The sequence below is a fragment of the Agelaius tricolor genome, unplaced genomic scaffold, assembly GCF_023055355.1.
Source record: "Agelaius tricolor isolate 1412-34295 unplaced genomic scaffold, bAgeTri1.0.p SCAF_11, whole genome shotgun sequence".
NCBI lineage: Eukaryota > Metazoa > Chordata > Aves > Passeriformes > Icteridae > Agelaius > Agelaius tricolor.
Window position 1 is genome coordinate 19243267 of NW_027269271.1, and position 23911 is coordinate 19267177.

At 37.1% G+C, this 23911-nt stretch overlaps 1 protein-coding gene across 1 annotated transcript in view; it reads right to left on the reverse strand.

Moving 5' to 3' along the window:
- Positions 1 to 131: 131 nt before the first annotated feature.
- MIGA1 (mitoguardin 1) overlaps positions 132 to 23911 on the reverse strand; it is a 34225-nt gene continuing 10445 nt past the window's right edge. Inside the window, exons 8-16 of the mRNA XM_071436476.1 lie at positions 13596 to 13696; positions 7024 to 7142; positions 6768 to 6840; positions 6350 to 6436; positions 6129 to 6227; positions 5686 to 5820; positions 4463 to 4516; positions 3711 to 3827; positions 132 to 3372 (exon numbers count right to left, since the gene is read on the reverse strand). Coding sequence (XP_071292577.1) covers positions 3154 to 3372; positions 3711 to 3827; positions 4463 to 4516; positions 5686 to 5820; positions 6129 to 6227; positions 6350 to 6436; positions 6768 to 6840; positions 7024 to 7142; positions 13596 to 13696 — 1004 coding nt within the window. The 3' untranslated portion in view covers positions 132 to 3153. The remainder of the gene's footprint in view (positions 3373 to 3710; positions 3828 to 4462; positions 4517 to 5685; positions 5821 to 6128; positions 6228 to 6349; positions 6437 to 6767; positions 6841 to 7023; positions 7143 to 13595; positions 13697 to 23911) is intronic.

Consider the following 23911-nt stretch of genomic DNA (forward strand, 5'->3'; position numbering starts at 1 on the left):
TTTGTTGATTTCAGGCAGAAAACTCCAATTTCAGGATGACTAACTGGTATCAAAATTCCTCCCATAGTAAATGATTTTGCATTAGATTTCAAGAACTGTTCAAATTTCAGATACAGTTATATGAGCAACAGTTGTTTCACTGAAATATTTTATTTTATATACACAGCTGCAGTTCATTTAGGCAATAGAAAGGTCACAAATACTCTTACTGACACTTGATTTGACACATTTACTTTGACAGAAACCAAACTACAAAAAGGAAGAATAATAATCATTAAGAACACATTTAAAGGAAAATTATTATTACAACTAAATTACAAATTATATAAATATTTGATTCTTCATAATCCCTGTGCATTCAACATTTCTAATCTTAGGAGTACTGTTATGGAAGAAGAGGATGGCTTTTAAACTTAGTTTGTTCTTATTAGGATGGAAAGTATCATTCAAAACTACCTAAATTTAGACACTATAAACTAAATTCTGAGTCTGATTATGAATGAACTAGAGTAGAACTGCATCATGCTATCACTGCTGTGGTGCAGCTCTGGCACTTGTGTTTGCAGAGATGGTGCACTTCTGAATTCTTTAGCCACACTTTAGCTGGTTATCAACAAATGTTGTGTCCAGCACAAGGGGCAGGCTGTAAGAGAGCTGACTGCAGTTCTGTGCTGCAGGGAGAGAGCCTTCCCCCACTGAAACTGGCATCTCTCTCTGGAGCTAGTTACTCACTCAGAATAGATGGGTGCTTTTTAGAAAAAGATCGAAAAAGACTCAGAGATCAAAAGCCTTCCCACCTGTACCCGGACATTTCCCTGTCTCTCTATTTCCTTCTTTTTGGTTTCTTTACCATTTCTCAATCACGTGTTTGTTGGTGGCATCTTATAACAACCAGATCCTGTTATTTCTTATTTTGTATGGGAAATACATTGGTTCAATTCCAGCCCAACTCTGTGGACTTTTGAGCTCTGTGAGTGTCCAGAAGTGCTCCTGTTTGAAAGGGACACAAATGCTGAAGTCAGGTATTATGAAGTTCTCCCCAGTTTCTAAATAGTTTGGTGTTTGATTAGACCTTTCTTATTCTTCTGTTTAAAACAATCTTTTTGTTTTTGACAGAAGACCAAGTTTCCAGGTTTAATTTTTTTCCAAGTGTCTGGAAACATTTATAATCTCATCTGCAACTCCGTTTCTTCAAGAGCTTTTTGTAAATAATATGAAAATCTCAATATACCTCTAATTCTGTGAAGAAGTGCATTTCTGTTTCTTTGTGATATATGTTAAGGTATAATTTTCTTCATACAATTTTATTAGACCAGACAAATCACAGCAGACACTTTGCTCTGTTACCCACAGGTCATACATTTGCTGTAGAATATGCAGAACACTTACTCTGTTCCTTCTATTTCCAGCTATTTCTATCGATTCTGAATCCAACAAGACACCGTTATTGTTAAATAGAATTTCTTTCATAACTTCCAAAAAGCTGCCAAAATGCACATAGCTTAAACATATTTGTCTTCTCAAAATTTAAGTGAGGTGGGTGAAAAAAACTTCACATGCCTGTATTGAAGACACATTGCAGACAAAAAAAAAAAATACAGCAAGGAGGATGGTGCCAAGCTCAGCAAGTTAAACAGTGGAAATAGGCCAAGAATAGCATTTGGAATTTCTGGTTTATTACATATAGAGTATACTCTTTTTTGTTAAATAAACTATAATCAGTTGGCATTTCACACAAGTAATATGACACATTTTCATCACTTTTTGTATTTATCAAGTGAGTACAACAAAGGAGCAAAATGCTGGCTTCAGTAAAATCTGTGAATTAGACAGGCCCTCATTTTGAATAGCATCCTTTTGGGTTGTGTTTGACATGAAATTTGAAATGTTGCTAGTCTCAGTTTGTTTTGATATCCTAGATTTTAACAACATGCTTCTCAAGTATCTGAATATTTGGAATTACTCTGTATTTCTTGACATGGGATAGATTCTTGTGGGCTGGCTTTGTGCAGCAAAGGCATGTAAGTGCAGTTTTAGAGACTAAACTAACTGTGAAGCATTGCTTCAGTTGACAGAAATTCAAAGATAACAGCTCACCATTATTTATCACCTCTGGAACAGGAAAAGCCATTACTGCAAGGTGCCTCATACCTTCTGAAGGTGCTGTGCTCCTGTCTGAAGTTCAGGGCTCCATGGCCTGAGCCACAGTTTTACACTGCACAGAGGTGGCCACAACTGCATAAATCTCCTCTTAAACAGACACCTGACTTCCCACAAAGAAGGGAGGAAGACACAAATTATTAAATTATAAAACACTGCCTTCAATTCTGTTTCATTATTAATAAATCTTATAATACATACTTATTAAAAAATATATTTTGAAATGCTACATATGAACTGAGAATAATATTGGTTCATTTACCACCATATTGAGTAGTAATGGTTTTAGAACAGGAAAGTTTTAAATTAATTGATGAAGCTAGCTTTTCAAATATAAAGAAGTATTTTAAAACACCTTAGTGATGTTTAGATATTTTAAATCAAAATAAAGTAAAGATTGCATACTGGCAGTCATTCCTGCCCAAATGGTGCTTGCATTTCCTGCACTGCTCCATCACACTGTAGTACAAAATGGCTGCTTACACCCACACAAATGGAATTCTGGGGCAGGGGCAACATGTTCAGTTCTGTGCGTGTGATTCCTTTATTGCACGTGTCACATGACTCAGAGACTGCAGACACCCCAGTCAAAACACCTTCTAGATCTAGACACCTAATGCTTTGGAGACTCTGCAATGAACATTTTGTACTATAAGCTTTTAAAGGAAACAACTCCATCAGCTTCACTTACGAATTATTTGTGCAAAAGTACAGTATTTCATAAATAAACTTTACCCGAATATTACAGAAAAAAGCTTTGGGATACATGAAATATAAATACAGCGACAGCTGAGCTGCAAAATTAATTTAGGTATATACAGTAATACACTCCCCAGTTCTTTCCACAGATGTACATTTAACCTCCCTGAGTCCTTTTCCATACTTAGCAACACGATGCATTCCCAGATGCTTGCTCAGTAACAGCCACAGTAGAAAAGGGTGGAAAAGAGCACATCTGTGTGCACTCCCTGCCATTCACCAGGGATTTGAAGCTTACTGTACTTTTGCTTCCAGGAGCCCTGTGGTCAGGACAGGCCTGTGGCCGCTGACACAGGCCCCAACGTGCCTCAGTGAGTCTGCCCCCAGGTAGGCCAGCAGCAGCTCCGTGTGCCGCATCAGCAGCTGCGTCAGGTCCTCGGCCAGGCTCTCCATGCTTGAGTATCTCACCTTCTCAAAATCAAAAATGTCTTTGAGGAAGAAAAGCACTTGATCCTAGTAGGGAAAAAAAAAGGAAGAACTTGTTTTCAGTTACAAAAAGGAAAAAAAAGTATGCAATGCTAACAGCTCTTTCTTTAACATGTTCCCAAAAAGCATCCAATTATGTATTATTTTGGTGCTGAGACAGAAGTGTGCTAAAACAGCCTTTGCAAAACAGTTCCGGGCTTAAAACATTCATATGAAAGTGAATGTTACTTACTTCTTATGGTTTCTTACTGTTAGCCTTAATCTTAGGAAAATGCAAGTGTATACTAATAAATAAAATCTTAATTTATTTTAGTCTGAAAGATTAAAAAAATTATAAAAGTGGTAATTAAAAAGAAGTTTCAAACCTTGAAGAAGCAGCATAGATCATACAGTGAATTTCTAGGGCCCAAAAAGCCCCAAGCCAAAACAGGGCTGATATGTTCACATATAGCATAGAAATGTGCAAAAAATCCATCAGGCACCTAGTGATGTAAAAATCGTAGACAAAAGTTACACAGTAAATTTAGTATGTAGCCCTATTATTCAGCATTAAGTCTTCATAGAAGTCTAACACTTCCCTCCTTGGTCTAATAAAATCCCCCAAAGGTAGGGAGCTGTGGCACAGAGTTCTACTGAGTCCCTGCACAGAGAGGTGAGGATGCAGAAGGGGTTGAGGGGAGGCTGCAGCAGAATTCCTGGTGCTGGTGAGGAACATGGGGCTTCAGGCAGGGAACAGGGCAGGACTGGATGGGATTTGGCTGTGGGATTATGCAGGGAGATGGGGCTGACAATCCCAGCACAAGCGGGTGAGACACAAGAATCATGACCTTGGTGTGCAGAACTCTGTGATCTGCATTAGGGCAGGAAGTGACTGACACCACCACCAACAGAATGTAAACTAAACGTTGGGAAAACGTTTCAGTTAAGGCTTTTTTGCTAAAATAGGTATTAGGGTCCCAGGACCTAAACTTCTGCAACTGGCAAACCTTTTGTCTAAATTAACAAGTCTACAGGACTAAAGGTTGATCACTCATTTATTTTGCCAAACCTACAAAAAGAACTTCATATTCTTAGGAGATCAATACCTTTGTTCCACATAATTTGAGGGGCAGCTTACCTTCATTTGCTGTCTTTTTTGCTTCAGTACTGACCAACAACTTGAAGCCACAGCCTAATTGTAACAAGAAAAAAATAAAGCAAGCCCGAAATAATTTTCCATCTCAAAAGAACTTATCTGCAGAATACTGTATTTCTATATGCCACATTTCAGGGACATGTATTTTCTTCAGTTTCAATCTTGTGACAACACAAAGTTCCAAACCATAAAACAGCAGCTGATATAAAGAACAAGTTTATATGTAGCTCACACTTGCTATTCCAGATCCATCTTTGCAACAATTTTGTTAGTTCAATTCAAATGTAATTTGGCATCCTTGACTGATTTTACAGCTACCACAGTTAGCAACACTCACTGGGTTTAAGTCAGGACCAGTCTTGTATATTAAAGTGTGTGCTCAGACATCAGTAACTATTTTAGATATTAAGTGGCATGTGAACACATTGAAATGTACTTTTTCACTTTAGCAAAAACATTCCTGCAATAGCTTCAGATTCAGCTATGGAGCTTTGTCCAAATATGGACCTGTGAAATACAATATACCAACATCAGTACTGGGCTTTTTTCCCTCCTAGCCTCTGACTATCCTCATCTGACTCCCCTCAGTACTGCAAAGAGAGTTTAATACAGACAAAGCACACTGTATCCATGAAACTACAAAAATATATACATGTTGTCTTTATTTTTTTCCTCTAGAGGGAATATTTCAATTGAAAAACAAAAATAAAAGGAAAACTTGCAGTGTACAGATGAAAATGGATGAAATGACAGTAGTCTCTGTACCAGCTGACCATGGCACTAGCCTGTGTCTCTACAAGAGGGATGAGATCTATGTGGCAAATAAACAGCCACACATGAAAAATCATTAGTTGTAATCAACAGCTGAATACCTGTATTGTATTAATTTACTTTTGTTTGCTTGTACCTTTGTCCCTTATTGCTAAATCTCTGGTCTATGAACCAAAATCTGGACCTGATGTCTAAGATGTGGCTAACAGAAACTCCCCTTCTAAAATTCTACTTCCTCAGAGAAAGGAAGGACAAGGTTAAGTATTTTCTCCAATACATTCAATCATTCTCTGTTTTGGGCCAACTTGTCACTTTTACATTCCTATTATGAAAAACCTGATAATAGAATCTCTTAAATTCTTCTGAGGAAGATCTCAGGTACATACTCAGTACACTGCAATGTACTACAGATCAATTAACACATGAATACTTACAGTTTCTTTAAAAGAGGAATTTAACCAGCGGTTATTTACGACATTCTGTATAGATATTGGTGGATTTTCTAAATCTTCAAATGAATCCATTAATATGAAGTCCAGGACAACATCATAAAAATTCAGATTTTTCACCTATATTAAATGAGAACATGATCTAAGTAACCTAGTTTCTCTTTCAGCAGTGGAATTCAGCATGCACCGTATTGTAATTTGCAGATGTGCAATTGTTTTTAATGAACATTAAAAATACTTTGTCAGTAAAGGAGAAGTTTAAAAAAAGTGTGGTTTCTGGTACTACTAAACTGGTGAATGCCATTTCTCTAAATCAGCAATATAAACAATAAAGAGCTGCCTTTCCCACAATTCTGAACTGTAAAAAATTATTTTTAGATCCTATGGCATTAGTAAGGGTAAAAACACTTTTCAGAAATGCAACTCACTCCTCTAGCAGCAAGTTCCATTTCGGTATTATCCCAGTGATCTGTTTGCTCCAAAAAATATATCATTTCATCAAAGACATCTTCAAATTTTTTTGGATTCTGTAAAGTAAAAGCAATGAGTATCAAGCAAATGTAAAAAGAGATATGGTTGATCTTCCCTGGACAGTGAATTCAGGTAGAAGTTACATAAACAACAAAACATTGGTAAAAAAGGCTTTTACCTTTCGCGCTTTCACAATTAAAGCAGACAAAATTTTTCTTCCACTTTCAGCAAGAAATATTCTGTTTGATGTTTCTGAAAGAATTATCTAGAAAAGGGTTCAGAAAATAGAGACAAGTTCATTCACAGGTTATACCAAATGACCTTAAACATTTCAATCAATTTTAATTATCACCTCTAGTATAGTTAACAGGTTCCTAGTAAGCTTTGGGTGCAAAGGTTCCAAAGCTAATCATAAAATCTGGACTCCTCTGCAAATACATCTCATTTTAGAATAACAAAATTGTAAAAGCAACAAGAAAATATTTAAATACAGATTACATTATAAAAATGCTTGCACAAAGCCCAACAGTCAGTTTCAATGCTGGGTACTTTAGGTTAGGCTTAACAAGACAGACAAATCATCCCTTCCAGTTTACCTGAAAAGCTTGTCGAATACAATGAAGCTTAGCAAGGAAGTCACTGTCTCCTAGACATTCAAACATTTCAGTCCTATGCAAAATAGAAAAGTTTTCAGAGACTATTTAAAAAAAGCAGCACAAGAATATCCATCTAAATTGAATTGCTAGAAAAAATACCTAGTACAAGTAATTTCTAAAAAGTGATTTCTAGAGAGAATATTAAACTTTAATTCTTGCCTTTCCTGGAAATAATTAAATAGACATAAATCAATACCTTAACACCCGTGAATAAATTTTGCCTTCTTCTGCTAAGTGCATGGCTTCTTCATACAGGGGGCAGTGGCAAAGGGAATCCAGACCATACGTGCTACGAATCTCTCTGTGCTCTGAAAGCTGAAAAAAAAATGTTTTGGAAGTTCACTAAAGAACTTGATGATATAATTTTTGTGAAGATAAAAAAACAATTAAAGAAGTTTTCCTGATGTTCTACTTAAAGATGCATCCTTTTCTGCATCTGCTTAAAACAAAGGGGTAACACAAGTGAACAGAACAGATATACCAGGTCACAAGACTTAACTTTGTAACTCTTAAAATCTGAAAGCTACAGTTTCAAGTTTCAAAACTTTTTAATTAATAAAAAAAAGGCAGCTTACTTTTGTATTTCATTTGCATAGTTAAGTTTTTGAATTGTCTCGTTAAAATAAATCTAACGGGTCTCAAAGCTGTTAAAAGAAAGTAATTGCCAGGATACAAAGTACAGAATGATTGCACCATACAATTCCTTAGGAAGCTGGAAATAGTAACATCCTTCCACACCTGTTTTAGTTTCACTGGTAAATAAGTCTCCCAGTTACCAAACATACTGTACAAAACATGAATATTCAATGTTTTACACTACAGGCTCCCTAAATGTTTTCATTATTGACAGTGTTAATTCTATAGTTAACATAAACATGAACTTCTAGATATTTTCAAAGAAAGAAAACAAACAGATCCATAACAGAGCACATAAATAATACAGAGAACTCCTGTTTACAGGGTATCATATTTAATCCACAAAACAATGTCTAGTGACAATTTCACTACAAAGATTACATTATGTTATTAATAATAAAAGAAAACATCTGATGTTTACACATCACTCAGTTTAGTTAATGACTAGAAAATTAATTCTAGCTTTCTTTTTTTTTTTTCAATATCCTGTATGGGGCAAACAAACCTGTGTTTCTAGGTTTCTGTGTTTCTGGCCTTTGGGGTCACAGATTAGAACAGGGACTGATACCTGGGTATTGGGTGAGGCCCTTGATTATATATATATGTTTTTTTTAAAGAAAACAACAATTCCTCTCAGGCTAACAGTTAAAATAAAATATCAGGAGAGAAAGGTCTAACTTCCTCCCCTGAGAAGATGATTTTAATTACAGATTAATTCCAACAAATAATGTTTGGAAAGGGGGAGCAAATTCCTCTACTGCTGACTTCTCTTGGCATACAAAAAGTGAAGGGGAGAAAAACCAAACAAACTGTAAACCAGAAACTAAATGCTTAACTAGAAAAGGTGATTCCAGACAGGCTCTGAAGTTGCACCATTAATGCTCCTGGAGTCATTATGGATTTTCTTTGATGCTTTCTAGTATTTAAAAATATATTGCTATATCACTATTTTATATCTAAACATATAAAGTATATAGATGTAACAATATATAGATGTAACATAGATTATTATGCTTAAAATGATCTTGCAACCAGTAGGGGCCATTCTTTGGGATTAAATTAGGTGAATGCTTGCCTATATAAACATCCTGCTTAAAGTAAAACTCATTAGAGATGATTTGTAAAGATACATCCATAATTCTAATGTTGAAGAGTTCAGCTATTAGGAAAATTCACAAATTTTATTCAATATTTAACAAGATTCAGAGCATACAACATTTTCTAGACAAGAACCTCCCAAGATGACATCAAAAGGAAAATAAACTCTTCATTGTAGAAGTCTCTGAGGACTTCCTGCCTTTGAGGAAAAAGGTGGGCAGAAGGGTTGGTTTTCAGTTAGATGGCTCACTGCAAGTAACTTATATCAATTGGCATGTTATTTATGCTCATGATATTTATTCAGGTACCTGCTTTTTACCTCACTGTGTACCCCTAAGCACCACATAACTCTCCTCACCAGGGATTTGGTACTAACCAGAAGTTACCAGAAAGCTCAAGCATCCAACATCTTGGCATCACAGCAAGCTGAACACTTCCAAGCTCCCCAGGTCCCTTCCTGCCATTCTGTAGTGGCCACCTCTGTGCACAGCCACTGCCACTTTGAGGCTCCTCACACCCCTCTAGGCATGACAAGGAGCTACATCACAGCTACCCCAGTGCTGGCAGCAGCCAGGAACACAGAGGCTTGTGATGGTGGAGTGGATGTGCCACCCCCTAAGTGTCTGCTATTTCCTCAGTGTCAGGGAGGTACTTGGAGAAGAAAATGAAAGTGCAGACAAAGAAGATATAGAAGATGATTGACACTAGAGCAGCAATCTCATCTTTTAAGGCTTCACTTGTATCCATTCAAGGCTCAAGAAGGAGAGAACAAAGAGGTGACCACCACAAGGACATTTCTGATGGCCTGCAGGGGATTCCTAAGATCATGATGTTAGAATAACACATACATCTTCAAAACTCCAGAGCTTGTAGCTCTAACTTGTGTCTAACTAAGCCTGCTGTGCTGCAGAGCAGCCTCTGAAAATTCCAACACAGATATTGTCCAGATGCTAATCAGTTTTCTCTGTTCAGCTTTAGGGCTGTATCTGCAGTAAAGAGATGCTGAAATCATTGCTCTAAAGCATCAAACCTTTGCCACCTGCAATCGTTTTTAGGTCTGAGATGCTCTGACTGCTTTGGTTTAAGGAACAGGCTCAGTACTCTCATTTGCCACTCACAAATTGTTTCCTAATAAATAGAAAAAAATTCTCAGCTGTGCATCAAGACCTTGTTGACTACCAAAATAACCATCTACATGAATGTAGCAAAAATAAACAATGCTAGACCTTTCAGGAATTCTTGCTTGCTTCTCCTAATAGAGAGGTCACTTTACTGGCACATTCAGCATTCCTTACATTCTGAGAAATTAAGTTTACCCTATATTAAAAAAGCTGATGATGATCTCCTTAAAATATAAAGACATTCAGAGAAAAGATTTCCTTAAAAAAAGTAAGTAGCTGCAGGATGAAAGTGAAACATGTTTGGGGAGTTGGAAGATGTGATGGTGATTAGTAACTAAGACCTTTGAGATGGCATTTTAATAAATTGAAATGATGAAGCGCTGTGTTCCACCTAAGGCCTGGAAGAAAACAGGAAGGCTGTTACCAATAAAAACCAGCAAATGCTTTATTCACAAGTCTAAAAAATCTCCCAAGCTTTGGACTAAGGAAAGCAAAGTTTATTTGATAATAGACCTACAGATTCAGTACTAGTCAAAACATAAAAATAAGATATGATAAATCCATGTGCACTGACAAGGAAGAAGCAGCAACAAAGCTCACTGACAGGGAGGGCAGGAAAGAGATTCTGTTAGGAAGATGGAAAAGAAGCCAGGAAAGAGAGGGCAGAGGCCTTTATCTGGCACACTCACTGCTGTATTGTTGTCAAAGGTGGCAGCTATTTTGGTCACAGTCGATGGGAAAGCAAGACTATGAAAAGCATACAAACCCTCATCAACACAAGCTGAAGGCAGCCAGGCTCAAATGGGGAAGGAAATACCACTATTTATCACAGCAGGAGTATTAATAACCTAATTAGGGCAATAGTTGTGCTTACCACCCATTCTGCAATGCTTCTAGAGCCTAAGTGTGTTTAAGAAAAGAAACCTGCCTGGTCATGGGGATGGCAACTGTGTCTAAATTGTCTTTAAAAAAGATTCAGGCACCTGTGTATATTGTAGCTGCCAGACAGGCACCACTCTGTATGAGAAGTCATCAAATGAGTGATCCTCAGCATCCTCTTGATCACCAGCCATAGCCAGATGAAGTTTTGGCTCACCCTCCTGCTATCCTATAGAGCTCATCAAAAGGGCACGTGATGCAAACCCTGCCAAACTGTCCCAGTTTTGTACAGCTCTTTCCTATATTTTGTTCTAATATAACAGAGCATGACATTCTTGTTGCCTCCTAAGCAGTATCCCTATCAATTTCCATTCAAGCATCTATCTGTGTCTTGTTTTATGAATGTTCTCTCTCCTGCGGGCAGGGAGCTAAATTTGACCTGACTGTGCCAGCACTGAAACATGAACACAGTCTCCAGTCTCCAAAATCAGAGTCACACAAAATACTTAGTCCTGCTCCTTGGGACAGGATACAGTGTAGAATGAAGCCAAGGAACTGTCAACACAAAGCTTGCAGCATGATGAGGCCACAAAAAATGGTACCACATTCTAATTTCCTGGAAGGTGAAATTATTAATTCCAGTAGGGCATAATCACAGAGCAGTATAAACACACATATGAATTTCAGATTTAAAAATGTTGCTAAACATTTCAATCAAGACATGGAGTTTAGGACAGTTACTACTATTGTAACTGCAATCAGGGAGCTTATGATGAAGGAAGTTCCTTATTTGGCCCTTAGGTGAGACAAATCCAAAGCTGGAAAAGCCTCAGACCACTTAGCCTAAATTAAAACATTCCACTGTTTCCCTAATGCAAGAAAAAAAAATTAAGAAGTAGATAAGCTAGAAGAAGCTACTTATCATCATGTCTAGAGTAAAAGAATCTGGTATGTCAATTGTAATCCTGTTAAATCAAAGCAATTACTGTTCTCTGCTAACAGCTGAATACACTGGGAAGCTGTTACTGCTTCTTCTCATTGCCATAATGTGAAGCATTTCCCCACCACAAACCCTCCTGAGGATGGACAAAATATTAAATCCAGGTAGCAGTGGGTTTGTACCAGAATACCAATTGACAGCTTTCTTTTCCCTGCACCACACAATGATGCCCTGTAGCTACAACTCCCGAGCTAGCTGACCCTGCAGTTTAGGCCTAATGGCTCCCATTTAACCCAGAACATTGATGGTGCTCTGGCTCAAACACCAAACTGCAAGTTGTTCATGTTCTATTAATCTTCAGGACTTCTGTCACCTAAGAATTTCACTAGATTCTTCAATAAAATCTGAGAAAAGAGAATTTGTTCCATTGGCAAAGGTTAGAACAACTGGAAAGGATGAGAGAATCTTCATAACTTTATCCTGGAAGAACAAGTTGACAGAAGTGGCTTTGATGTATCAAAATGTGAAGAATGTTTTTAGGATACTTAAAGACAATTACATGTCCAATTTTGATTGCAATGTTTTTTTGCAGATACTGGGACAATATAGCTTCAGGAAAGGATGATGATTCCACTGATACATCCTGGGGTTTCTGTTTGCTTGGTTGATTGGTTGGTTTTCCCTTTCTTTAAAGCCAAGCATCACAAATGAGCATAAGGGGTTGTTCCCATCCTCACATACTTGCAAAAGCATTATGAAAGTTCATATGAAAAAAAACCAAAAAACAAACCAGATACAAAATGTACAAACTAAAATGGTTTACAGCTCCTCTCATGAGCTGGTAGAGTTGAAGCAAGCTTGAATTGTGGTGTTGTCCAAATTACAGCAAAGAGCAACCAGTCTCTATGGATACAGTCCTCGTTAGGAATGGATGCAAGGCACCACAACTTAATGTGAGTTACTAAATCAAGGAAAACACTATTTAATGTGAGTTACTAAATCAAGGTAACTGTGTTATGGAAAAAACAAACCCCATAAGAGACAGTCAAAACAATTGCAAAGAATGTGTGTACAATTCTCTCTTCTACTGACTTCAGTAGCTTAGTTGTGGTATGTATATGAGAGCAGTATCTATCACAAAATGGATCCTTTGAGGCCAACTGCCTCTCCTGTTTTTTGGAGAAGAGTGCTATTCAGGATCACCTCAGCTCCCCAGAGACTACAGAAGGAGATATTCCTCATTCAAGTAAGTGTGTCACTGCTCATGAGTCTCTTCCAAATACTTCAAGGGAGCTGTAGCAGACTCCAGCTGATAGGCTGGTACCCAGAGGTTACCGCGTGTCCTTTGTGCCCTTATCCCACAGGATTAGCGCGTGTTAGATCAAGCACTCTACGTTGCCAAGGAAGTTTCCCAGTGTGGCCAGTCAGGAGGCTCCCTGGCAGCCCCACTGCACCTCCAGGGACTGTCACTGCCAGCCCAGGGCCCCTTCCCGTGTGGCTGCAGGGAGCTCTGGGGTCCCTGCACACCCACACAGCCACACAAGCTGCCCCAGCTCAGCCCAGGGCTCCAGAGCAGCCTCACACCTCTGGTTCCTGCTAAGTCATTTCATCCCCGTGCAACAACAGAGCAACAGCTCAACCTGGTGCCTTCATATCGTGCATGGAATGTGCTAAAACAGGTAGCTGTCAATTTCTTATCATTTCCTCTCAAAAAACCCCTCCAGGTTTAAACAAATACAAAGCCTTCTTCATACATCTTTATAGTATGGTAAAGCAATAGGAAAAAAGAACAGAAAAATATAAATCATGGTGAAAGGAAGCACTATAGCCTCAACTGACTGCTTCTTCACTCATGAAAATGTGATCTGTTTTTCAAAAGCAACTTCTATTTAGGAGGAGCTGGGGATGCATTATGCCAGTACACAAAAAATAAACCCAAAACAACTGGGTCCAATGAAGCCTGGAAAAGCTCTGTTTTCCCCCACAAGAGAAATATAGTTTTGCTTACAATGATTAGCAAAAAATAAGGATTCTTCTGTTCACTGTTGAAATAGATCAATAAATCTTTAAAAAAGCAATCTTTAAGAGTCTTACCTCAGCTGTGGAAACAAAGGAATCCGTGGATGCAATGCTTAATGTATCTCGAAGGCAGAAATCGTCCCCATTATCCTTTACAGTAATGTCTGTATTTTTATCTTTAAAATTAAAAAAAAAAAGTTTATTAGACAATCAGAAAATTTCGTTTACATCTTGAAAATGTATTCCATGTGTACTTTAACACAGTATTTCATTTGGAAGGCACAACGTTATACTACTGTAAGAGTAAATTCTTTTATGACCCACTAACATATATAAATGTGACTGTTTTTCTGCCTTTAAAGTGGATTTTCAAATATCCACAATGAACTGGAAGAAGACAAAAAGACTTGGCCAAGGTTTTGGCCTTTCTTTTATAGACTACTGATGATCTCTTTATCTTATGATATTACTTTGCTACATTGATCTAGATCCTCAGTCAAGTTCTTGACTTGGCTGTGTTATGTAACAAACTGCTCCATGTCCTAGCCACCACTTTTATTCTTCTAAATAAAAGTTTATTAATAAAAAAAACACCACCACATTTTAGTTTTACTTGAATTTGCTTCACTTTCTACTTTTCATGCCTTTTTCACTTGCTGGTTCTTCTGGAGAGCAAGTGAAGCTTTTAATCTTCACTGCATCCTCTTTCCTCAAAAAGCTTCATCACTGAAATAACACATCCAGAAGTATTTCCTACAGTACAAGAACTCTTAAAGCCTTTACAATAACTGTTATTTTTTCTTAAAATCTTCTACAATACAGTTTCTTTCAGTTCTGCTTTACTTTATTCTCAGATTTCAACTCTTGCACTTCAGGAATGGTTTCATTTTCACCATATAGAAACACTTCCACAGAAGGATTAAATCCGTAAGTCGGTAAATCAGACTTTGGCTTGATGTGACCCATCCTACATTCCCAGTAGAGCAGATACATTTATTTTGGGTTCCTTTACCTTCAGACATTACACATGTGTTCCTAAAAGCCTGTTTTATCTCCAAGAGTCAGCAGCAACCAGCTACCCAATGTCATTCAGGCTTGTTGCTAAGGCAATACTTCACTAAAAACTCCATTACACAGTGGAGTGGCCAAATGCCAATTTACTGGGATGGTTTACTCATCACTTGAAATGCTACAAAGCCACATTACTTAACTATTACTTTGGTGGTTGTTATGGTTTTATTAGTTATGGACTTGGAATGACAGCTCAAAAACTGCACAGAACAAATATCTGTCTTTGGGAATATTCACTGAGGGAAAAAATTATTCAGAGTTTGGACAAAGATTTTACTAGAGCAAGTTAGGCAAATTGCAATCACGACTTCACCACTATTCATATGAAGTCTGATTTTTTTCAGCTCACTCTTACTATTTCTTTCTTTTGACCTCTTCAGACAAAGAGGAAAAGTACTGCAGCTTAAAAGTTGGTCAAGAAACAATCACATACAGAAATCCAAAGTGCTGGAACAGAAAAGCAAACTGTGGTTTGTAAAGCACTAGCTTGAGGTCTGCTTAGAGTGGATGGGTAACATGATTTTTTTTCTTATTTCTAACTCATTATTTGCATTAATTCTCTTCTAATATTACCTTAGATGATTTTCTAATATCACTTTTTCACAAAAGAGTTTGCTGAACTTGCAATAATGCTGTTAAACCCAGGATAGTACAGACATTATAGACTGGCTGCAGATTTTTTGGCTCTCCTTTTTTCAACCTCTCCTTTTGCCTAAGTTGCTTTTACTGTTATATGTGAGTTTATAGCTCAATAACAAGAACCTATCCCCGGACTGATTCTAAATAGTTTAACTCTGGGTTATGTGGTTGATTACATATAAATGGGAATTATGCTGTTTAACTAAAATGTATTCCGTGTATGTTAAAAAAATAATTGGTGTAAATGAAGGAATCACAGCCCAGAACAACACAGAATCAGGAGTTCTTCCATAGATCTTGTATTCAGCCTGTTAAAGACTACATGAAGCTCTAGAGTTAATAAAATTTTTACTTAACCTATCTTTGTTGAAAAAGTCATACTTCCAAGTTTTCTAATATGGCCTAAAACTAACTAAAACTATCACCAAGCCAGTATGTTTTCAGCATGTTAATTAGTTGAATATGGAGTATTCTGAGTTTTCACTCAAAAAAACCCTCACTGCTACAGAAAAAGACACAAAATTTGCATTTTATGAGGAAGAAAAAGATTTAAAATAAGGTTGGAAATGCTGAGTGAAATAATACCTTTGGCAAGTGATAAGTGCACATAAAGCACAGCCTCCCTAAAGAAAACCAAACAGCCTTGTCAGCTATTTCTGACTTTCAGGCCATCACCGCCCTAATACCCTAAAACATCCTTAGCCAAGCAGGTGCTTATCAATACCCAGGCTGTGAAGGGAGCACACTCTTATCAAAATTCACCATGGAATTTCACTAGGGTGAAAATTAACTTACAGCTGGAGTACATACCAAGCAAGCACCAGCAGAACATTCTTAGACACAAGAACACAAAAAAAAAAAAGAGACAGTGGCACAAAGAGACTCCTGGAATGAACAGCTGCAAGAGGAACCCACCCAGCAGCGCCTGCAACTGCTCACACACTCATCCCTGCTTCTTATGGACTCCAATAACTTCAGGAGGGGAATACTAACAAGTATGTGAGCTTCAAATATACTTCACCTATTTGAGGAGCCAAGGAGTTATTTTGGGTTCACTTATGTTTGTAAAGTGAATGAAGCAGAGTTTCAGATGTTACAATCATGGCTCTTGATTGTAGTGCCTTAAAATGTATCTGTGGTCCCTAAATTATATTACGGTATTAAAAACATGGAACAATATGGAGGACTGCTAAAGCTTGTAAAATTACTCCTAGCTTTATAAGGTTTTGCAAACAACTATCTATTTAAAACTAAACAAGATTTAAAGAAAAAAGAGCAGAACCAAGCTATTTTCATATCTATTTACAAATCTAATCCAGAATAATTGGTTTTGTTCTGGTAGGTTTTCACAGTAAGACAGAGCACAGAGCTAACCCCCTAAACTCTCAGAGCAAAATCTGACCTTCATAACTGCACAGAAATCAGCTTTTTAGTATTCAACTGGGAAGCATTCACCTTCACATAACGTTTTAGAACTCTGAAAACCGTTTCCATGTTATCTTCCTGCCAACCCTGAATGAAACATGGCAGGAGATCACAAGTGAGTTTGGCACTTAGCTGACACATTTAAAAAAGGAAAGCACTTACCCACTAGTAAAGAACTCACTGGGAGTTACAGATTTTAGTTTCAAGCACCACCATTAAAGTCATGGTTCCCCATTCTGCCCAGCCCTCCCACTTCGGTGGAAAATCAATGCAGTTAAAACATCACAAGCAGGAAAGCAGGATAAGAAAGGAGAAACTTTATAGACTCTGAAGAGGAAAAAACCTTGCAAAGGAACCACTTATGAAAAGTCATGGTACCCTCAGAGCAGCAGGGACCCAGTGTTCTGCCAGCCCACGTTGTGTGCTCAGACCCCTTCTACGTGTGGCTTCCTGTCCAGTGAAAGAAATTCCAATAATCCGGTTCAGACAGCAGCATGAATCAGTTCAGTTCCAGGAGAGTGTGCCACAGTCTTCTAGCTAGTCACAAGTGACACAGTAGTTTTGTCACCCCTTGCTGCAACATCCAAAAGCAGCTTTATTTACATTTATAAATAGTCATAATTCTGAGAGTGCTGATCATCACTTCTACCAAGTAGCTGCTAAAGCATTACATGAAGTCTTACAGGATGCACCCTGAAAGCAGTGAATTTTACATCATTTCCTATTTATAAAAAGACTACAATCACAGCCTTCATGCTCACAGACCTTTGTCAAAGTAAGCTGTGGCTGAGCTTACTGCTGAGCCTTCAAATGACATCCCTAACAGAAACCTCAGTAGTTTTCATGCAGGGAATAATCTTCTGCTTATGTGTGAATAGAGAGCCAAATCTTACTTCCTTGGAAAAAAGTTGACTCAACAGAGCTTTCATAGTTGTTTCCAAGCACAACTATAATATTCAGGGTTCACATAAAAGCCTTCTACTTAAAACACACTCATACAGGTATGAAAAGGTCAATTTTCCAAGACACTGGGTTCTCACCTAATTATCATTATGGAAAAGCCAAGATGTTGTTCAGTCACTGTGTTCTGTATCACTTGGACATCATTCTTAAGACAAAAGTAGTACAGCTGACTAAAAGCTGAATTAAAAGCACGTGTATAGATGACAGTAATATATTCTTCATAAGGAGAGAATGCTTATAAAAATTTAATAGTACAATCCATTCAGTTTAAACACACATAAGCAATAAAATCCACCTGAAAACTGTGATGTACTGATTTGCAATATTTGTCATCTGGAAAAAGATGCAATTTGCTTAAAATAATCTCATAATCTTCAAGAGATTTTCCAAATACTTTGGAAAGAAATAATAACAGTTTATGTGATGTTGATAATAGTTTGATTATTTTCAGACATCAAGATGCCGACTTTGTCCCTAAAGTTATATTACCTGCAGAATACCACATTTAATGGTGTATAAATAATATAATATAATAATGGCAACACAACATGGCTACTGTCTTATATCCTATTGCTCTCATTCTGCAAAGGTAAATAAACAGCACAAAATTACATGTGTAATCATTTTCGTCTCTTCATGTAAAAATCAAGTGTACCTGAGAAAGGAATGTAAGTTCAATTTATTTCCCACAATCCATGCACACAGGTACATCAAATTAGAGAAAAGTATTAGGAAATACTATATAAATTTGATATTCTGGAACGGTGATAAATGAAATGATTCTTTCAAGATTTAAATCTGGTAAAGCATTCTTCCATAAATTTGATAACAGAGTTGGAATATTTTCTGATAGTTGTTATTTTTTTTAAGCAAAGAAAATACCAAAGGCTAAAAATATAGTTTTATTATAGAGAATATGGCCTGTGAAAGCTGTGTCTGAATCATCATAGCAGATTTATTGTAAAACCAACATTTCAAAATGGAAAGACCTCATCATGAGAAACTCTATGATCTCAAGGAAGAGGCAGAGTAAACACACGTGGTACTACATTGCTGAAATCTGAATTTTAAGAAAACAAAGCAGCATCTGATATGTATTTAATACCCTGAATTAACATATCATGTGTACTGACAGCTGAGAAATCAGCTTTGTAAACACAAAATAGATGTATGCATGTGTTCACTTATTTTACTTCACTGACTCTCTGCTTTACAGACATACGATTCTGAAGTAGATTTGAGACATATCTTGTGTAAACTACATGTCACTGAGAGGTCTCTCCCTATCACACAGCCTTTCATTTCACTGAAAATGTAAACATTGATTCATAACTGCACATTATATGATTTTTACTCTTATACAGGGTTACATTTTTTTCACAATTTCTTTACCCTGAACCTAAATATCTTCCCTGATTTTAAGGTTTCAATCCCTATTCTTTATAGAAAAGTTTTGCTTCTGAGCACTCTACTGTTTTCAAGTCCAATAGTTTAGGTAACAGCTTCTGTACTTAGATTTGATTTGAGAGAAAAGATTTGGCAACCGAGTGAATTTGCTCAGTTGTGTAATCCAGACAGAGTCTGTTTGGATGGATGTGCAGCACAAAGTTGTTGCTCCTCTTCACAGGGGTGCTCCATTCTCCTGCAGTTCAGAAAACACCGTATCTCTGCTGCCCACAGCAAAGACCAGCTTGAATTCCAGTGCTGCTTATTTCAAAGCTGAGACTTTGAGGCCCCAGGCTTTACAGCACAGCCCTGTGGAGCCTGCCAGACACCTCAGTCATCAGATTTAAACGTCACTGCCTTTTCTCAGCTCTTCACATCTCCAAACCAAGTGCAACCTACTGCTATTTTTGTACAGCCACCTTCCAGTGACAATGGAATGGTCTGTTCAACCCCATTCAGGGTGACAGTACATTAACTCATGGGGATGCAGAGCAGATTCAAGATGCAATGTCACATTTAGAGAAGAAAGAAGTACAAGGTTAACTTTCAGGCTTTCACAGCTAGAAATCAGTGCCTTCAGTACCTTTCCTATACCAGAGGCCTCCACAAGCAGGTTAGGTAGAAAGGTGCTCTCACCAGACTGACAGAGGAGTTTCAAAAGTGAATTTCTCCCTATGGTCTCAGCTCTTCCACACCTGTGAGTCAGCGGGTACTTAAAGGCAGGATGTTTATACCAGTGCATTACCAAGAGTATCCCTTCCTTTTTTCCAAGGCAATTCTCATTGCACCCTTCTTGCCTTTCCCACCACACATTTCTTCAGAGAGAGACATTACCACACATAGTGATGAAAAGGACAGTAATAACCAGCAACTGTTGCTCAGCTCCTGAAACTTGTTGTGCTTCTAATTGTTTCTTCAATTTACTTCTTTTTCAAATCAGTTTCTTAACATGTTAAATGAAACTCAAAAGAGCAAACATTGTAGTATTCTGGCACAAAAACTACTTGGCTGGACACAGCATAAGAGTATGGGACTATCCAAGATGATCTTGTCAAACTAAGATTTCTGGGAAGGTTTTTCTTTAGCCAGTACATCATGCCATAGGGATGCTGACACTTCAAAGCAAGAAAGACAGCCTGACAAAAGGAACCCACACATTCATTTGTTCTCCCATTAAAAGAAACAGATGCTGCCCAGCAGTTGATAATTCCACTTACATGTATGAAGGCAGTATCAGAAAAATCTGATAGCTTGTCATCCCTGAATTATCAGACAAAGACAGAACCAGCTATACAGCTGGTGATCCTCAGTGAAATAAATACCAAAAGATGCAGGCATACATGTGTGTTTTGGGCTCAGACTTAGACTCTGTATTCAGAATGTTTGACACAGAAAAACTCTGTAAGAACAGCCTAATAACCTCAGTGCTCCCTTCAATTTCAGGGCAGAACTATTTAGCAGAACACTGCAGACTCCAGTGACACTGATCAGGAATGTGACTGGCTTCTGCAAACCCAGCTGCACACAGACATGGTTTAACAATTTAAATTTCTAAGAAATATGCTTAACTTTAAGCAATAAGACTTAAAGAATATCTGGAGTGCCCCACTGACTGGAACCTACTTGTATTCCACTTGTCCCCAACAATGGGAAAGAATGAGATAAGAATTCTTATAAAGTTGTACTCTATATAGAGTTCTTCTGAATCTTTAGCTCACTAAATAAGACCAATTATCAAACTTAAACCAGAAAAACAAATTAATAACACTATAAGGTTGCAAATGCATTAGTAACAATACATTAATACTTGAATCATAACGCAAGTAATTATTAGAGCAACCTGACCAGTGCCAATCACCTAAGCTATGTACATTCTTTACTATTCAAGCCTTGCTTTATTTTCCCTTACTCTGGTTTACCACAGATAACTAATACATTGACTAGACAGCAACTTGAACTGCATCTGTTTGAGCAGCTGCTAACCAGTGCCAAGCCATGTGGAAATATGCATACATTTACCTTTAAATACTCACAGCCTTTCTCCATGTAGAACAAGGGCAGCTTTAAATAGCAGGAGAGAGAATAAAGCCTGGTGTGATCGACATGTGCTCTTGAATCAGTTACACCACAGCTCTTTGCTACAAAACTGGATTATTAGGTAAGGTGGGACATGTGCACAGTCCAGAGAGCTCACAGAGAATTAGAGACAGTAATTTATTTTAAAAACACCCTGTAGTTTGAACCATCAAAAGGGAAATCAGACACATCTCAAAGGCAGTTACTTTTTCTAAGAGTTTTAGCAATTAGCTGCACAAATGGAAGCATGAGAGAAAAATAACACATAAATAATAAATTTTACTCCCTCCATTGTTATTGTTCACTATTGCTATAACTTTCCACAAAAATTAATTTACTCCCACATAGTTTCAACTTCAAAGCATTTCAAGCTGAAACAGAAGTTTAAGAAAATTGTAAGATATTAAAAGGCCATTAGGAATGAAATGCTTACACAAGCTACTTGAGCCTTCCAGTTATAGGGTAAACAATTAGAAAAAAAAATCACACTCCAAACGAAATGCTTGGCAAAAATATGTACTTTTAAAATAGTTTTTTAAAAATTGAAAAAGAGACAATTGCAGCTGCCCACATATTGTAAAGAACAAGCAGAATTAGTTGAGATGCATTTTGTGTTAGGAGGCCTGAGCAGGGATGCACAGGAACAGCTAACTGAACAAAGTCTGGGAAATAAAGTCATGTTGGTGGATTGTGGCTCCATTATAAACAGCTTTTAGAGGACCAGCTTGTATTTCATTTGAAGAGAAGTTCCCAAGGGAGAGAGACCTCTCAAGAGAGGAATAATCTGGTCAGAAAAACGAGCAAAGGTGATTTTTATAAACAACAGTTAAGTCCATGTCAGACAAGCAAGTTTTAAATGGAGAAGGCAAGACAAAGCATGGCAGGAGTCAAGAAGTGAGAGAGACAAGGGCAGAGACAGGACTTTTGGTGTGGACAGAAAGAAGACAGGGCTCAGGGATGCCATTTAAGGGAAAGCAATGGGGTGTATAAATAGCCTGCACTGCTGGATCTAATGGCAAAGTTGTTGGGCAAACAGTAATGAGAGTCCTCAAAAACCAGAAACATTCTTTCTCATCTTATTGGAAGTGCTTTTGGAAAAACTTCCAAGCTAATTGACCATAGTAAGTGACCTTGACTTCTCCATTGCTGGGTCAGTGAAGAGTAAAATAGAAATTCTTGAGCCACTGTTGAAAAGATTTCAGTTTCTAGTTTTAACATAAAAATACACTCCATGTTAGCAAATAGCTACAAAAAGATACATACTACAAATAGCAATATTGTCCAGCAGCAGTAACTTCACTGCCTGTCTATGCAAAGCTACTTTGCATTTTTAGTAGAGTATTGCCAAAACTAAGAGTATCACTGAGAAAGTCAAACATTATAATATTTTTATAGACAAAATGTTCGCAAAAATATTCTTGCTTCAGGATTAGATTGAACTTCTAACCAATCTTATTCTATTCAAGAATTGTACCTAGGTGCTTTGTGATAAGAAAATTTACGGACAGCCATTTAGAAAGGAAGTGTTATTAATATTGGACAAAATGCCTTTAAAAGGAAGATTTAAATATTAATGATTAGGGAAGACATAGAATCCAATTCAAACATTTGCACTTTGAGTATCTCTTGGGTGTCAGAAATAAGGAGTTGCAGCAATAAGCTTCAATATGTGAGACCTCATGTTTTAGCAGTTACCGAACTCCAACAAAGTGAAATAGCTAAAAATTATGTTTAAAATGTGCATTATTTTTTTTAAATAGGATTGGAATAACTTCTGTGGGCTTTTCCTCAGACTTAGAAATATTGTTTTCTTTCCTTTTCCCTCATTTGTTGGGATGAATGCATTTTCACACTCAGAGAAAAAGCTGCTGTTTTCTTTTCGATTTCAATCCTGTTCGAGCCACTAGAAAAATGTTTAGGCCTTCTCCAAGAAATTAAGAAATTATTTAATGGAAATTTATCTTGAAGGAACAAAGCAAGCAAAAGTTTCCAAGCTAACATAAAAAGTCACATGACTCTAAGTTATTTTATAGCATTACATACTATAAAAGTATGTAATAAATATAAAAGAGCTCACCTAAGTGAAGTATTACAAACTGCTCCTCATTGGAGATTAAGAATTATAACTAGAAATATTTATTGTATATAGGCAAATAAAATACACTCAAAATAAAATTTTTCCAATAACATTTAGAGGAAGGAAGAAAATACAAGCTGTAGATATTAATCCATGAATAGGAAGACATTAGAGAAGTCTGCGTTAATAAATTATATAATAATTAGTTTTCAACAGCTTCAGTGATTATGCAAAGATTTTGGTTGGTTTTAAGAGCTGCTGAAGAAAAGGTTCCTAATATGTAAATCAGTTCTCCAAACAGTTTTGAGACTAGGTTAAAGGCTGTGCTTATTCTCTCCAAAATGCCAGGCATATCTTTGAGTGTGAGAAGAAAATTAAAAAAAGAAACAGACAAACCTTTCAACAAAATCATCCAACAGCACAGACCTTTGTGACAGATTTTACTGTGGTAGCTCAAACACTTAATTTGTTTTAAGCTGTGTAACTGATACACAATAAAAGGTAAGTATTATAAAAATAAAATGTATTAACTCTAAAACATTTTATTATTGTCAAAAAGTTTAAGGGCCAGTGTACACAAGTCACCATCAGTTTGAATGCCTGCATTCCTTTTTACAGTAGAAATTAAAATAATAATATGAAGTATTAGGAATTTAGCACTGACAAGGAACCCTACGATTTGAGAATTTTCCCC